The following is a 16676-nucleotide window of genomic DNA, read 5'->3' on the forward strand; positions in this document are numbered from 1 at the left end:
ATCCTCTAAAAGTAGTTGAGACATCTAACCACTGAGCCAGCTCCCTAGCCCCCACCCTGTTCTTTATTTTTAAAAGTGCGGAGTTACTTATGCTGCAGTAAATGCACGGAGGGCCAAGGAGCTGTTGGAGTTGGTTCTCTCCTTTCACCTTGTATGTCTCTCTCTGAATTAAGTCAGGTCATCAAGCTGACCTTCTACCTCCTGAGCCGTTCTGTCAACCCCCTTTAAAAATGCACACATTGGGGGCTGGAGAGATGGCTTAGCAGTGAAAAGCATTGACTGTTTTTCTAGAGGTCCCGAGTTCAATTCCCAGCATCCACATGGTGGCTCACAACCCTCTGTAATGGGATCTGATGTCCTCTTCTGGTGTGCATGAAGACAGCATACTTGTATACATAAAGTAAGTAAGTCTTTTTTCTTAATGCACATGTAACTATTATGAATAAAGCTGTAATGAGCATGGTTGAACAAATGTCCTTGTGGTAGGGTGAAGCATCCTTTGGGTATATGCCCTCTATAGAGCTCAGTCTTGAGGTAGATTGATTCCCAGTTTTCCGAGGAACTGCCATATTGCAACTTTATTCATAATAGCTGGAAACTGAAAACCTAGACGTCCCACAACTGAAGAATAGATAAAGAAGACATGGCACATACACTGTTTTTAACGGCTGAGTTACATTCCATTGTGACATTATGAAATTTGCAGGCAAATGGATGGAACTAGAAAAGATCTCTTTGAGTGAGGCAACTCAGACCCAGTAAGGCAAACATGGTGTGCACTGATTTCTAAGTGGACATTAGCTGCTAAGTAAAGGATAACCATGGTACCAGTGACAGACCCAGAGAGGCTGAGTAACAAGGAGGGCTCAAGGGGGATAGATGGATCTTTCTAAGAAGGAGAAGTAGAATCAGGTTTTTTGGGTAGATTGGGGGCTAGTAGGGACAAGAACTGGAGGGATCGGGTGGGGGTAGGATGAAAGGAATAGAAGAAGAGATGGCATTTTGGGGTCAACATAGTGCAGTGGAACCCTCTGAAATCCATGAGCTACCCTATGCCTGACATTGCATGGATGGCCAGGAACCAAAAGCAGGACAGCCCAGTGACACAGTATAGAGCCAATCATGACTGGGAAAAAAAGTCAATGAAATGATTTCTAATGATACTCTGCTACCCTCATAGACTGGTGCCTAATCCGATTGTCATCAGAGAGGCTTCACCCAGCAACTGATGGGAGCAGACGCAGAGACCCACAGACTAACACTAGGCAGAGCCAAAGTAACCCCAGAGAAGAGGCAGAGGAAGGATGGTAGGAGCCAGAGGGGTTGACACCACAGAACACAACCTACAGAATCAACTAAGTGGGGCTCAGAGGGTCTCACGGAGACTGAAAAGACAAACATGGACTGGGTATGGGTCTGAGCTATTATGGGTCTGCATATTGTGGTTGTGCACCTTGGTGTTCTTGTGGGGCTCCCAACAGCAGGAGTCTTTGACTCTTGCCTGCGCTTAGGACCTTTCCCTCCCGTTGGTTTGCGGTATCCAGTTGTGATATGAGGGTTTGTATCCAGACTTTTTTTTTTTTTTTTTTTGGTTCTTTTTTTTCGGAGCTGGGGACCGAACCCAGGGCCTTGCGCTTCCTAGGCAAGCGCTCTACCACTGAGCTAAATCCCCAACCCCTGTATCCAGACTTATTATATGTTGTCAGTGTTGTCATTTTGTGTAGGCTCCACCCCACAGTTACCTAGCAACAGCCAGGTGTGCCTGACTCACTATAAAGGGAGCTGTTTGCCCCGACCCCCCCCCCACTTCTTGTTCTAGCTCTGTCCTCTTGCTCCTTACTCCCTCTCTTCCCACTCCCCTCCCCACCTCTCTAAGTGCTCATGGCCAGCCTCTACTCCTTTACTCTCTGCCTTTCTCTGTCTCTACTCCCTCAACTCCTCTCCCCATGCCCTCAAAAAACTCTATTCTATATCATACCTCTATGTGGCTGGTCCCTTAGGGGGATGAGATGCCCACAGAGACACCCCCTTCCCCCACACCTGACTACAAGTCCACCAAACACATTCCTTCTTTCCCTACCTTTTTATAAAACACAACAGTTAGGCCATGTTCGGTGGATATCCTGCTCTCTAATTTTTTAAAAGGGAATCAGAGGAGGAGTTGATCTGGGATAGAGGGGAGGTGGGAGAGGGACTTGGAAGAGTGGAGGGATGGGAAACTCAGATAGCATGTAATGCATGAGAGAAAAATAAAAATTACAAACTATGCATGTGTTAGAGTGTGTGCATGTACCGTGGTTTGTGTGGAGGTCAAAAGACGAACTTGAGTGCAACCCATAACTTTCATTTTTTGGCCTATAGTCCTAGAACTCTATTAGACCAGGCTGGCCTAGACTCAAAGAGATCCTGCCTCTGCCTCCTGAGTGCTGGGATTAAAGGTGTGCACCGCTACAACAGTTCCAGCCTACAAATTCTTGCTCTAAGTTTTCCTTTGAACCTCTCAGTCCATGACAATGTGATTCACACACTTACCCAAGATTCCTGATGGCATCAGGACCAGGCCAGGTGACATGGAGGTCAAGATTACAGATGAAGCACAGGACGATGAGTCGGATGGGTCATAGAGACAAAGCCATAATTAGAAAGCCAAAACCAAGATCGGGCTCTGGGGACTGGGAACTTGTTGGAAAATGGAATCTATAATGGATCGTGCTACATGGTTGGGGATGGAGACGGGGATTACATGAGATTCCTAGGAGTCCCAGCAGATTTGGGGGTGGGGGCTAGGTGTGTAGGAGGGAAGTACTGGTTTGGTTTCAGACCTGGGTGCAAGGAACTGAGGTGCATATTTTACATATGGAGGCAGACCTGACCTCCAGGTTCTCCCAGCATCCCTCAGTCCCCCCAACTCTGAACTTTCCAGCCTGGGGAGGGGGGATGTTGAAGGGTGACTGGGCTGCTCTAGAGGCTCTTCCCTAATAATCCAGACTCCTCTCTCTCTTCTCTTCTCTTCTCTTCTCTTCTCTTCTCTTCTCTCTCTCTCTCTCTCTCTCTCTCTCTCTCTCTCTCTCTCTCTCGCCTCTCCTCTCCTCCTCTCCTCTCCTCTCCTCTCCTCTCCTTTCCCCTTCCCCCTCCCTTTCTTCTCTCTCCTCTTGGAGACTTCCCTTGGGAGCATCCCAATAACCCTGCATTTGGTATAATCTAATCTGGTTTGAACTGGCTCACCAGCAGAGAAACAACCTATCAGGATTTACTGAGCTGAGAATGGCAGTCAAACAGCTTGTCTGTAGCTGTGCTGAAAGGAGAGGAAAGGTTGCCCTTTGCTGTCTCTAGAATGAGGTACTAGGCTAATCTCAAGCTTGATCCCTAATCTCCACCTTCTGAGGCTGGAGTTACCGGTGGGATACCATGCCCATTGTCATTTATTAAGGGCTCTGGGGATTTGAACTCATCTTTCGGCGATCAAGTGCATTAACTACTGAGCTATCCTCCCAGCTCATTTGACTTTTTCTGTCTGAATATGTCTGCAAAATTAGATCTAGGGTAGATTGAAAATTTGCTGGATGGCCAAGTGGCTTTTTGTTTCTGTCACACCCTGAAGCTTGTATCAGTCACTCTAAGTGAAGAAGGCATTTTTAGGGATAGATGCTTTCAAAATGTCTTTCCACTTTTTTTTTCTCAGTCAAAATTTTGTGATTAGTTAGACATACATGGTGGTGCATGCCTCTAATCTCAGCACCTGGGAGGCAGAGACAAATGGATCTCTGTGAGTTCAAGGCCAACCCAATCTATATAGTAAGCTCTAGGTCAGTCAGGCTACATAATGAGACCCTGTCTCAAAAAAAAAAATTTTCGTAATTAAAGATGAACGTACCAGAAGGATTCCAGTCCACTGTCTTTATGATGAGAACAGAGCATGCTCAGAGATGGTCCTGTCAATCATCTTAAAACAAAAGCGGAGCATGCCCAGAAACTCATCTCTCCACCGTTTGTGATTCAAAATGGACATGCGCAGATGTGTCTTTGGCTGCCATCTTTAATTTGCCAACATGACCGTAAGCTAAACATACCCAAAATGTGTCTTCTGTAGTCCCTTCTTTAGATAGGACCTTCCACTAAGCATACGCCTTCCCTTAAGTGCTTTCCTATTTGGCTATGTGTGGACTCCTTCAGAGGAGGGCACCGCTCTGGAAATCACTACTGTCTCTCCTTACTGCTGGTAATAATTCTTTCTTTACTCCTTTGTTTCCCCAGCTGAATTGGCCTTGAACTTACTCTCGCCAAGATGCAAACCAGTTACATATGGATTAAGGGGGGGGCTGGATTTGGTGGGTAGAGGGGGAAAGTGGTGTTTGAATTCTATCAAGCGAGGTGCTCCAGCTACTCAGATTCTCTTCTGTCCCTAGATTAGAAGCTTGGCTGTGGACACAGGAGAAGAAATGCTGGTCAAAATGCTGATGTTATTTTTGAGGGACAAAGGCAACTAGATCCGATGGGGAAGGAAATAGGGACTCTTACCTTTCAGCACTGTAGACACATGAGCATCAGGAAAGAGAGGATGAGCCGGCCCGAGGGAACATTTGTCCAAGCAAAGTTGAGAAGGAATGTGGAATCAATTAAGTCATCTTTTGTGCATTGTCCCTCAGTGTACTTCAAAGATCCCCAAACAGGGAGGGCACAGGACTAGAATGGGGAGCTCTGCTGTTGCCCCTGGTTCCTCCGTCTCTTTGAAGATGTATTTATTCTGGAAGTAAGAGCTCCAGAGAATCTAAACCCTCCCTTTTACAGGAGATTAAAAGAATATGGTCTACATAACAACCAAACTGTCAATTTTCTGTTCTCAGCTGGAGGCCAGGAGGGCTACTTCTCAGAAGAGAAGAAAGCCCATCAGACTGGACGCTCACCTGACACTACACAGTCCACCCTGGCTAAAGAGAAGGGGGGCTCCCAACCCGGAGAGCTCATTGTCCTGACATTAATATCAAGCTGTAGTCATGGAAACCAACAAAGGTTCTTTCTGGACCCTTGCAAGCATCATTCCTACAGAATTTGAGAGGGTGGCTAGCCTGGAAATCTATCCCCACCCTGTGGCCTTTAGATCTAGGTCAAGTGGCCACGTACAAGTTGAGTATTCTCTGAGTCTGCTCCTGCAGAATGTCATGGTTAGATGTTTGCCCCTCTCTTTTGTCTAACTGAGTTGGACCCCTCACTCCACCCCCACCCTAGTTTATAAAGAGAGGGATTGTGGCTTACGTTTGACTTGAAGAGGAGCAGGAACCAGGAGCCATTGAGTCAGCCGAGGAAACCGAGACAAAGAAGAGGGTAGGGTCAGTACAAATGCAAATTACCTCAGTCAACCAAGCATTTCTGTGTTCCTTCATGGAGTGGTTACAAGCCCATTGTTAGATAAGGAGGGGCTCTTAGGCAGTGGTAACACCGATTGCCTAGTGTCCAGAACTTTCTGTGATGGTTTGAATAAGAAGGGTTCTGTGGGCTGAACTCAGGCTTGGTGGCAAGTTCCTCAGCCCACTGAACCATTGTGCTGGGCCCAGAGCTGTGCATATGAACCTCCCCTCAAAAGAGTCAGAGAGAGGATGGCTCAGTGTGGGAACTTAGAGCTTTTGCCACCTGGATTTGACAATGTAATGGCATGACACGTCTGAAGTGCTCAAGGCATGCTAGGTACTGCATTTCCACTGTTTCCCTCTCTCTGCTTTCAAAGTGGTAGCATCGTCTTACATTTGCACAGAAAAGCTCTTTCCATTTATTCAGTCCAGCCGAGTACTAGGAATTTTCCTAGGCCATAGGAATAAAGATGAGGGGGCCCGTGCTTTCTGGGCACTCACAATCTCAAAGGCCTTTTCCTCTCCCATATGCCCTTGGGGGAAAAATTCTCAAAGGATCAGTCAGGAACCACTGGGTATCCCTGGGACTTTTCGAGTGCCACTCCCTCTGAGCTAAGCATTCACACACATGAGCCTGCCGAGATCAAGCCTATTCAAACCACCAGAATCTCGTTATTGCATCGGTGGTTCTCGGTGTATCGGCAGCACCAAGCCCTTCCTCTTCTTCTGAAACAGAAGCTTAAGTGATTTGGCATTTGCTTCGAGTGATGGTGTGGGCCCGGGAGTGTTTGCAGGCATGTGTGCTGTTCAGCAGGCTGGCAGAGGAAGGGAAAAATCCTTGCTCCCCTGCAACTGTAATGTCCTTTATTTCCTAACCTTGGATATCAAAACCCCAGGCTCTGCACCTTTGGAATTCCCAGGCTGACGTCAGTGGCTCCCTGGGCTCATGGACCTTTACCTGGGACTGAGAATTATGTCTTTGATTCTGAGGCTTGCTTCGGGTTTGGACTGAGCCACTCTACTAACCTCCAGGATTCTCTAGCTTGGGATGGTCTTATGGGCCTTCTCGGCCTCCACAATAAATCCTGCCATACCTGTCTTGTCTATTCCATTTCATTCTACTCTATTCTATATATTCTATTTCTTATCATAGCCAGCCCTAGTCTGTTCCATTCTTTTTCTATTTCTATTCTTTTTTCATATATTCCATTTACTATTATAACCTATATTTATCCTATCCTGTTGTATTTCTTTATTTACTTTGAGTTTGATGCCTGGAACCCATGTAAAAATGGGCTGTCACTATGTAGACCAGGATGGCCTTGAACTGAGAATCACCTGCCTCTACCTCCTGTGTGCTGGGATTAAAGTGCTACCCAGTACTAACCCACTTTTGTTCTATTTGCATCGTACTTTATTCCTACTTTTATTTGAGTCTACTTCCATTTCATAATGTTCCAATTACTCTCTCTATTCTTTCTGGTTCTCTGGAGAATTCTGGCTAAAACAGGGTTTATACAATATTCCAACTCCTTCCATTTGAGATTACACTTTAATTTACTTCAGTCTAACAAACACATCATAACAGACTGGATGCCGGTACAGACATGAGAATCCAGCTATATTCTATTAAACTAGCCCCTTTTTTTTTGAAGCAGGGTCTCAAGTAGCACAGGCTAGCCTTGCACTCACTGTGTAGCTGGGGATAACCTTGAACTTTCGATTCTCCTGCCTGATATTACAGCATATTTCATAATGCCTGGCATTTGCTTGCTTTTAAATAGTTATTTTCTGATCCTCGAGCCAAGATTTTATAGCAGATTGAAGCTCCACCCTTCCCCAGAATCCCCAGAGGGTTCTCCAGGCCCAACAGAGGCTGAGAGGAGTCATCTGAGACCACAAACATGGGATGTCAGGGGTTCTTACTTTTCTCTTCCATTTTGACTGGAGGCAAAGGCGTCATTCACGTGGATTCCATCGGGACCGGGAAGCAGGTGCAGGGAGAGAATGAGACTCAAATCACTACAGCGATCAAGGTCACCACAGCTGTCGTGTCTTTGGAGGTTAGCTAATACACACAGTGTCAATCAGTTCCTCGGGGTCTATCATCTGTTCACCCACCTGTCTGCCTATCCATCTTCACCTGTTGTCACTCATCTGCTTGTCTATCCATCCACAGAGCTATCATCTACCAATGAGTTCCCCACCCACTCCTCTACCTACCCATTCACCATATACCTATCCATCATCCATCAACCCGTTCTTCCATCCACCTATTTACCCATCTGCCTACTCATCTATGCCTCCATCTACTCATACACCCATAAATCTACCCAGTATCCATCTCATCCATCCACCCATCCATTCATCTGTCCATCCATCTGTCCATCCACTCACTGCCCATCTATCATTGCCTTTTGCATACCCATTCGTCCCTCCATCTACCAGCCCAGCCAGCCAACACTCACTTGGTTCAACCTGGCCTATGCTTAGGGCTTAGGAGACATGGAAACTGGACTCAGCTCTATTCTAAAGACATCTGCTTAGACGACTGGGAAAAGAATCCCTGGTAGAGGGGTAAACAGAGCACTCCAAGTGGTGTTCTTCTGGGACTTGCAGCCTGTGGATGCCTGGGTCATTTACAGGCACTTCAGCTCCAGCCTGTCTAAAAGAGAAGCTGTGATTGTCAGCCTTCCACCCATCGAATGTGATTGACTGATACACAGGAAGCTATGAGTTCACATCAATATAAACATCCAAATGGATCAGTCTCTTCTTTTTGATTTTTCATGTACATTTTATTTTTAATCATGTGTCTGATGGTGCTGGTATATGTGCATATGAATAAAGGTGCTCGCTTTTCTCAAATTGCCCAGGGCCTGGAGATACAGGCTGTGTGAGCATCCTGACCTGAGGGCTTGGAACCAAACCCAGTTCCTCTGCAAAATCAGCATGTGCTGTCCCTGACCCCAGTTCATCTCTTACCTAGGAATTTCAATTAATACGTACAGAAGGGATAAAGAGAATAGAAAAATCTCTATTTGACAAACACTGCAGTAATCCCTTCTTAAGGCAAGATCTACAGATGGCTGCTAAATTTCATTGGCCAACATGAAAAGAAAGAGAGTACATGTGTACAGTCTCAGTATCTTGTATTTATCAGTTACAAGAGAAATAGTAACAGGCCGTGGAGAAACCTGGTAGAGTCAACCTTAGCCAAGAGATCAAGGACAGCATCTGTCTCAGTCAGGGTCATATTGCTGCAATGAAACACCATGACCAGAAAGTTAGTGAGGGAGGGAACAGTTTATTTGCCTTACACCTCCATATCGATGTTCTTTATTGATACAGAAGTCAAGCAGGGTAGGACCCTGGAGGCAGTAACTGCTGTAGAAGCCATGGAGGGGTCCTGCTTCCTGGCTTGTTTCCCATGGCTTACTCAGCCTGCTTTCTTATAGGAACTAGGACTACCAGCCCAGGGGTGGGCCCCACCCACCATGATTACGAATTGGGAAAAATGTCTTACAGCCGGATCTCACACAGGCCTTTTCTCAACTGAGGCTCCTTCCTTTCCAATGACTGTAGCTTGTGTTGACACACAAACCCAGCCAACACCCTCATAGGTAAGAGACAAACCATGATCAATCACTTGGCTCTGACTCACCCATGAGGGCAGTGTGACTTCAGTATATTCTTGTCCCTACCGCGTAACCTCAGTCTGATCATGGGGAAAGCTCAGAGAAATTTAATCTAGGAGACCTTCTGAGGAAACTGACCAGACTCATTTAACTGTTTGAAGTTCATAAGAGACAGGGAAAGACTGATCATTTGGGGAAAGGAGAAGAAAAAGGAGGGAGAGAAGGAGGAGGGTAAGGAGAAGAGAAGAGGAGAGGAGAGGAGAGGAGAGGAGAGAAGAGAAGAGAAGAGAAGAGAAGAGAAGAGAAGAGAAGAGGAGAGAAGAGGGAGGAGGAGGAGAAGGAAGAGGAGGAGATGGATAAAGTTACTGTCCCCAGCAAAGCCTGATGCTGTGAGTTCAGATTCCTGAGATTCACATAGTGGGAGGAGAGAACAAACTCCTAACAGTTGTCTTCTGATCTGCTTGTGTACTTTGAGGCGGACACACACACACACACACACACACACACACACACACACACACAAATACACCTTTTAAAATGAAAGGAGAAGAGGAAGGAAGGAAGGAAAGAAAGGAAGAGGAAGATGAGGCAGAAACCATACCTTTCATATGACCCAAAAACCCTGGATATCTCTCTCCAGGGAAGAGCCACTAGCCAGGGACTATGAAGCCACCAGTGTCTCTAAGAATAGGCTCACCCATACAAGATTCACTAAGCTACCAGTACCTCTGAGGGCAAATCCTCCTACCTAGGACTGATGTAGACACTAGTACCTCTGGGAGAATGACTACTCACTAGAAACTCATGAAGCCCCCTGTATGTCTAAGGGCAGGACCAACAACCCAGGACTCATGCAGCCCTCTCTGCAAGGGAGAAGAGAATGATCTGTCTACACCCAGAGCAAGGAAGCCCATGGTAGACCTCAGAATTGCTTAATGACTCCAGCCTTAATGACTTCCCAACCCTAAGATTCCGTGGGGTAGAAGCCTTACCTTCACGAGGAATGCAGGCCTCTGCCAGGCCCAGGAAAAGAAGGACCGCCAGGGAACTCTTCAGAAATGGCTCTAGTCTGCACATGGTGGGGCCTGGAGAAGGTGACTGGTGTTCTCCTTCCAGGATCAGCAGGACGCTGGTCACTCACTGTCCTCCTGGACTCTCAAGACAAAATTGCTGCCCACACATGCCCTCCAGCTCCCCAGAAGCAGCCAGCTGGTGAGACCCATGCCCACGCCACCAGCTGCTGACCCAGCCGCTGCCCCTTCCCACTGCACCTGCTATTTTTTTTAAAGCATCGTTCTGTGGTAATTATGTTGTGCCCACTTGCTTGTATTCCAGTGACTCAAATGCAATGTCTTGTCCGGTGACATCCATTGAGTTTTACATTTTCATTTTTATTTTTTGTTTTTAGTTTTCTTTTGTTTTTTTTTTTTTTTTTTTGGTTTTGTTTTTTTGGTTTTTTTTTTTTTTTCGGAGCTGGGGACCGAACCCAGGGCCTTGTGCTTGCTAGGCAAGCGCTCTACCACTGAGCCAAATCCCCAATCCCTGTTTTTAGTTTTCTAATCTCTTTCTCTGTGTGTATGTGTCTTTTTTTTTTCCAGAGCTGGGGACCGAAGTGTGTGTGTCTTTATGTTTATGTGTCTGTCTCTGTGTGTGTCTGTGTGTCTCTTCGTGGGCCTCTGTGTCTCTATTTATGTCTCTTTCTCTCTGTGTGTATTTCTGTGTGCACGTCTCCCTGTGTGTCTCTCTATGCGTCTCTCTCTGTGTCTCTATTGTGTGTCTCTGGGTTTGTGTATTTCTCTGTGTCTCTGTTTCTTTCTATGTGTATCTCTGAGTCTCTGTCTCTCTGTGTGTGTCTGTATATGTCTCTGTATGTGTGTCTTTCTCTGTGTCTCTAAGCATGCGTCTCTGTCTGTCTCTGTGTATATGTCTCTCTGTGTCTCTGTGCATGTGTTTCTGTCTGTCTCTCTCTTAGTATCTCTGTGTGTATGCATCTCCCTTTATGTCTTTGTGTGTGTGTTTCTGTATGCATCTGTCTCCCTTTCTCTGTGTCTGTCTGTCTCTCTGTTTCTCTCTGTGTCTCTGTGCATGAGTGCCTATTTATATGTGTGTGTGTGTGTGTGTGTGTGTGTGTGCATACACATGCAAGAGAGAAAGAGAGAGTGTGAGCATATTCATGTCCAGGAGCTGGAGTTCCAGGCATTTATAAGCCACCCATCATGGGTCCTGGGAATTGAACTCCAATCCTCTGCAATAACAACAAGCGCTTGGGATGGGACTGGCTGAATTTGCTTCCTGTTGCTGTGATAAAACAGACTAAAACCAACTTGAAGAGGAAAGGGTTTATCTGGCATACCGGTTACAGTCAAAGATCTGAGGGAAGGCAGGGTAGCAGCTTACGGCTGTAACCTGGAGGCAGGAACTGAAGCAGAGACGGTGGAGGAACACTGCTGCCTAACTTGCTCCCAGTGACTCACACAGCCTGCTTTCTTATCCACCCAAGTCCATATGCCTGGGGATAGCACCATACACAGTGGCCTGGGCTCGCTCTCAATCATCCAGAAAATGCCCCCCATAGATTTACTTGCCTACAGGCCAATCTGATGGAGGCATTTTCTCAACGGAGGGCCCCTCTTTCCAGGTAATCCTAGTTTGTGTCAAGTTGACAAGAAAACCAGTGAAAGGCCTAAGGGTCAGATAAGGAGAGAGTTTTGGGGAAGCTGCCAAGGACTTCCAGAGCCTCCCTGCGGCTCTGTCTCAGAACAGGCAGTTATGGCAGACAAGGGACAGGTGTCGATGGTGGGGAAGCCCTTCGGCCCATTGGGAGCGAGTGTCTAGGTTCCGCTGCCAGTGATCCATGATGCAGTGACAGAACAGTGTAGTCCCCATCCTGGCAAGCCACCGTTCTGTGTCCTCCCTCAGATTCATGCTCACCACCCCTTTGTTCTCCTAGCCCTAGGTAGTCATCTTCCTGGAATTCTAACTGCCCAAATCCCCTTCAGTCTCTTATTCCTCCTATTTGACCTCAAACTTGGGGACCCTTCCCCCCTCTTTCTTTAGTCTTTCCACAGATCAGTTCTGTCTGATCTGAAGTGTAGCTGTAGCCATACTCTGAATGTTGGGCTAATGAAACCCTCTCCAAGACAAGCAGGGTGTTAATGAAACTCTGTCTCTAAAGAGGAGAGAAAGGGAGATAGAGAGGGCGGGGGAGAGAAGGGGAGATAGGGAGAGAAGGGAAGATAGAGAAGGAGAGGAGATAGAGAGGAAGAGAAATGGAGATAGAGAGGAGGAGAAAGGGAGATAGAAAGAAAAGAGATAGAGAGGGAGAGAAGGGGAGATAGAGAGGAAGGGGGAAAAGAAGAGAAGGAAAAGAGGACTACAGGATGAAAATGGAAAAGTGGAAAAAGGGAGGGAAATGGGGGAGAGCGCGGAGAGGTGAAGTAAGACAGAGGGTGAGAGGAGAAGAAAGGAGAGGTGAGGGAAAAGGAGAAGAGGGGAGGGGAGAAGAGCAGTGAGGGGAGGAGAGAGAAGAAAGTTGAGAAGAGAGGAGACATTAGGAGAAGAGGGGAGGGGAGGAGGAGATAGGAAAAGAGGGAGAGGGTGAGGGGAGGAGGGGAGGGAAAAGTGAGCAGTGAGGAGAGGAGAAGAGGGGAAGGGAGATAAGAGGAGAGGTGAGAACAAGAGAGGAGAGGTGAGAAGAAGAGAGGAGAGGTGAGAAGGGAAGGGGAGGGGAAAGGTGAGGAGAGGAGAAGACCTTTCTATTTGCTGACTATTGAAGTGTCTACCCTGAGTTCTAAACCCAGGTATGCCATTGTCCCGGTTTGTCTCTGGAGACCTCATGCTCTCCATCTCGGGTCTCCTGAGTGGGAACTCAGCCATCTTGCTTTACCACCATCTGCGACAAAGGCTCCATCACAATCTTGTGTCAGACTTTTTCAATACATCATTTTTATTAGATATATTTCTTTATTTACATTTCAAATGTTATTCCCTTTCTCAGTTTCCTGTCCATTAGCCCCCATCCCCTCCCCGCTTGATGCCCACTCCCGACATTCCCCTGCACTGGGGGTCCAACCTTGGCAGGACCAAGGGCTTCCCCTCCCACTGGTTAAAATTTTATTTTTCTTTTCATCTTTTATGTGCACCACTCCCCTCACTCTGCGCAGGACACCAGCATCGCAGACAATGGTGCAGTGACCACTCAGGCTTTTAAAGGAAATCTAGGTCATGTCACCCTCCATGTTTAAACTTCTGTAGTGAACCCTGAGCTTTGAGTTGTAAACTAAATATGTAGCAAGAAAGCAGAAAGGAAAGCCAACTGGAGGGATAAAGAGCTCCTGTTGTAAGGGGGCAAGGAATACAGGGGAAGACATATTGCCAGTGGTTGGGGTGTGGGCCGGGTGTTTCCAGGTTCTTGGCCTAAAGAATTGGAGATAAGGGATCACAGGGATTTGCAAAAGAAGCAAGATGATTTTATTCTTAGCAAAGCATTAGTATGGGGTATAGAGGGATATACAGCCGAGACTGAGAGTGAGTCAAATGAATGAGAACACTCAAGGCCCCTGATTATCCTTTGGGGCTTCATTTAATGGGGTTCTATAGAGTTAGCTACTGAGGAAATGTAGTCATTGTGTCCTACTGCGCACATGCTCTCCCATAATGCAGCTGATCTTAAACATGTGACCACCCAATTATGCATAAGCATAAGATGGTCAGTACAGGATTCTACCTAAAGGGTTACTAGAGGACAGTTTTGGCCTCATGCTCATGCACTCAAAACCAGTTCAGGCCAGAGTGACCCTTCCATTCTTCACATCTGGATACAGTCGAGAATACACATAAGTAAAGTTGTCTCAATTTGTTTCTTACCAGGGCCAGTGAAACTTATCATTCAGAGCTGTGAGCACATGTAGCCTGATACATGTGCTGGGGTTGAGGGAGTTTGAGGCTACTAGACACTTAGTCTGCAGGGGGTGTTTGTACATGCACAGAAAGTGCAAGACCCAGGCTACCACAAGGGGAGTGTGGGAACACAAACCAAATAGTGTCATAGGCTAACTACTGATTATCAACCTGTGGGTAGAGACCCCTTTGGGAGTCAAACAACCCTTTCACGGGGTGGCCAGCACTATCAGAAAACACATATTTACATGACAATCATAGCAGTAGCAAACTTACAGTTATGAAGTAGCAACAAAAATAATTTGGGGTTGGGGTCACTACAACATGAGGAACTGTACTAAAGGGTCACAACATTAGGAAGGTCGAGAACCACTGGGCTAAACTGTATCCTATGTTTCCTGCCTCAGGCAGAGGAGAAGAAAACAAAGGAGAACCAAGCGTAAGGACACATAGGTACACAGAGGCCATAATGAAACTCATTGCTTTGTGTGCTAGCCTTAGAAAATCAATTTCTAACTGCAGACATGGCTCAGCGGTTAAGAGCACTGGCTGCTCTTCTGGAGGTCCTGAGTTCAATTCCCAGCAACCAAATGGTGACTCACAACCATCTGTAATGGGATCCAATGCTCTCTTCTGTTATGTGTCTGAAGACAGCTATAGTGTACTCACATAAATAAATATTTTTAAAAAATCATTTTCAAATGTGTGTGTTCACATCATATATGCATATACATTCTAATTTTATATACATAAATTATATATTTGTGTACACATAAATATAAATAATGCATTTATAATTATAAGAGATAAAAGAGATCAACTCTCTTATAAATATATATATATATATATATACACACACACAGAAAATCTTTAGAAGTCATTTAATATTAAATTTGTCTAGTATTAAAATTAGTATTAAGGGGACTGGAGAGATGGCTCAGAGATTAGAAGCACTGGCTGCTCTTCCAGTAGTCCTGAGTTCAATTCCCAGCAATCACATGGTGGCTCACAACCATCTGTAGTGGGATCCCATGCCCTCTTCCGGTGTGTCTGAAGACAGCTACAGTGTACTCATATGCATAAAATAAATAAATCTCTTAAAAATTAGTATTAAAATTGACTTTAGACATTTTATTAGTATTAGTATTAAAACAGTCTCTAGAGTCAGGGGTAGGGGTGCCCTGCCTATAAACCTAACACTTGGGAGGTAGAAGTAGGAGAAAAAGCCAGATTCAGTGACCTAGCCAGTTAGAAGCCAACCTGGGATCCATGACATCTGGTTTAAAACAAAACAAAAGGGGCTGGGGATTTAGCTCAGCGGTAGAGCGCTTACCTAGGAAGCGCAAGGCCCTGGGTTCGGTCCCCAGCTCCGAAAAAAAGAACCAAAAAAAAAACAAAAACAAAAACAAAACACGAAAACATAGGCCAGTGTGACGGCTCAGCAGGTAAAGGCATTTGCTGCCAAGACTGGCAATGTGCATTCTGTCCTCTCAAGCCCCATAGTGAAAACAGAGAGCTGACTCCTGGAAAATTGTCTTTTCTGATCGTCTCATGGACACAGTAACACATGCAAACTCATATGCACAATAGAGAAAATGGTGGGTTGTGGACAATCATATTCTCTATTGTTCCTTCTTGGTATTATCAACAATCACTTTTAAAATTAATGAGCACTGAGTAAAAAGCAGGCCACCCCAGAGGCCAGCAGCTGACAAATAAGGTTTTCCAGGTTCTTGGAGTTAACTTTCTGAGGTTAACTTAAAACAGCAGCTGGCAGGAACTGAGCTGCACGCTCTGGGACTCATTAAAAGTGGTAGGAATACCCCCCACAGGGACCCTGCACACAGGTGACACCCCAGGTTCAGGTCTTCTCACTGCAGGGTCACTGTGACCAATTTACTCTACTCCTGGGACACACAAAAACACCAAAGAGAAAAAAATAGCCTGGGGTTCGGCAGAAGGATTTGGGAATAAATCGATTTAAACCAATTCAAGAAAGTTAAACTTTGAAAGAGCTACACAAGTGTTACAGTGTTACACTGGAGACTAATTAGCCAGCTTGCCTGTTTGAGGTCTTCTGTTTGCCAGATGACAGGAGCCCTGTGCTGAAGTTTCTTAATTCTCTGTGGTCCTCTCAGCAAAGACAAGTGAGAAACACTTTCCTTCTGTGCTCTCAGCTGGCTCTTGAGCTTGGAGACACTCTTGAATGCCTGTGCGTTCCAACTGGTTTAATATTCATCAAGAAACTTGGTAATTAAAATGCAAGCAGCAGATCTGCCAGATGGTTCAGTGGGGAAAGGCACTTGCCCCTGGAGCATCAAGATAGTTCCATTCTAGAACCCAAATGGTGGCAAGAGAGGCCAACTCCAGTCGGTTTTCCTCTGCTCTCTACATATATGTGTATGCACAAGATATATAGTATAAAGTATTAATTTATTATTGTGTCTGATGTCACAGGTCTATAATCCTAGCTACCAAGAAGACTGACCCATGAGGATCCCAAATTCAAGACCATCCTGAACTAGAATGAGTTCCAGGACCCTGTCCCAAAATTTAAAAAAAAAAAAAAATCCTGTAAAAGAGGACTGAGAATGTAACTGACTTAATAGAAACATTCTTTCCTTGGATCCACCAGTGAGGGACTGGAGACATAGAGGACCAATCTCTAGTGCTAAAAATAGACAGGTAGATAGACAGATACATAGACACACAAACAAATGAACTAAGAAGCATACAAATAAATCCAAACAGCTGGCATAGCAAAAACAAGTTGCAATTAAGAGATTATGACAGG

General features: G+C 45.7%; 1 protein-coding gene across 1 annotated transcript in view; it reads right to left on the reverse strand.

Moving 5' to 3' along the window:
* Eddm13 (epididymal protein 13) overlaps window positions 1-10147 on the reverse strand; it is a 29991-nt gene extending 19844 nt beyond the window's left edge. The window contains exons 1-5 of the mRNA XM_087606542.1: window positions 9976-10147; window positions 7272-7289; window positions 5254-5259; window positions 4519-4527; window positions 2533-2541 (exon numbers count right to left, since the gene is read on the reverse strand). Of these exons, the coding sequence (XP_087462668.1) occupies window positions 2533-2541; window positions 4519-4527; window positions 5254-5259; window positions 7272-7289; window positions 9976-10060 (127 nt within the window). The 5' untranslated portion in view covers window positions 10061-10147. The remainder of the gene's footprint in view (window positions 1-2532; window positions 2542-4518; window positions 4528-5253; window positions 5260-7271; window positions 7290-9975) is intronic.
* Window positions 10148-16676: the final 6529 nt, after the last annotated feature.

The sequence above is a fragment of the Rattus norvegicus genome, chromosome 1 (genome assembly GCF_021556685.1).
Source record: "Rattus norvegicus strain SHRSP/BbbUtx chromosome 1, alternate assembly SHRSP_T2T, whole genome shotgun sequence".
NCBI lineage: Eukaryota > Metazoa > Chordata > Mammalia > Rodentia > Muridae > Rattus > Rattus norvegicus.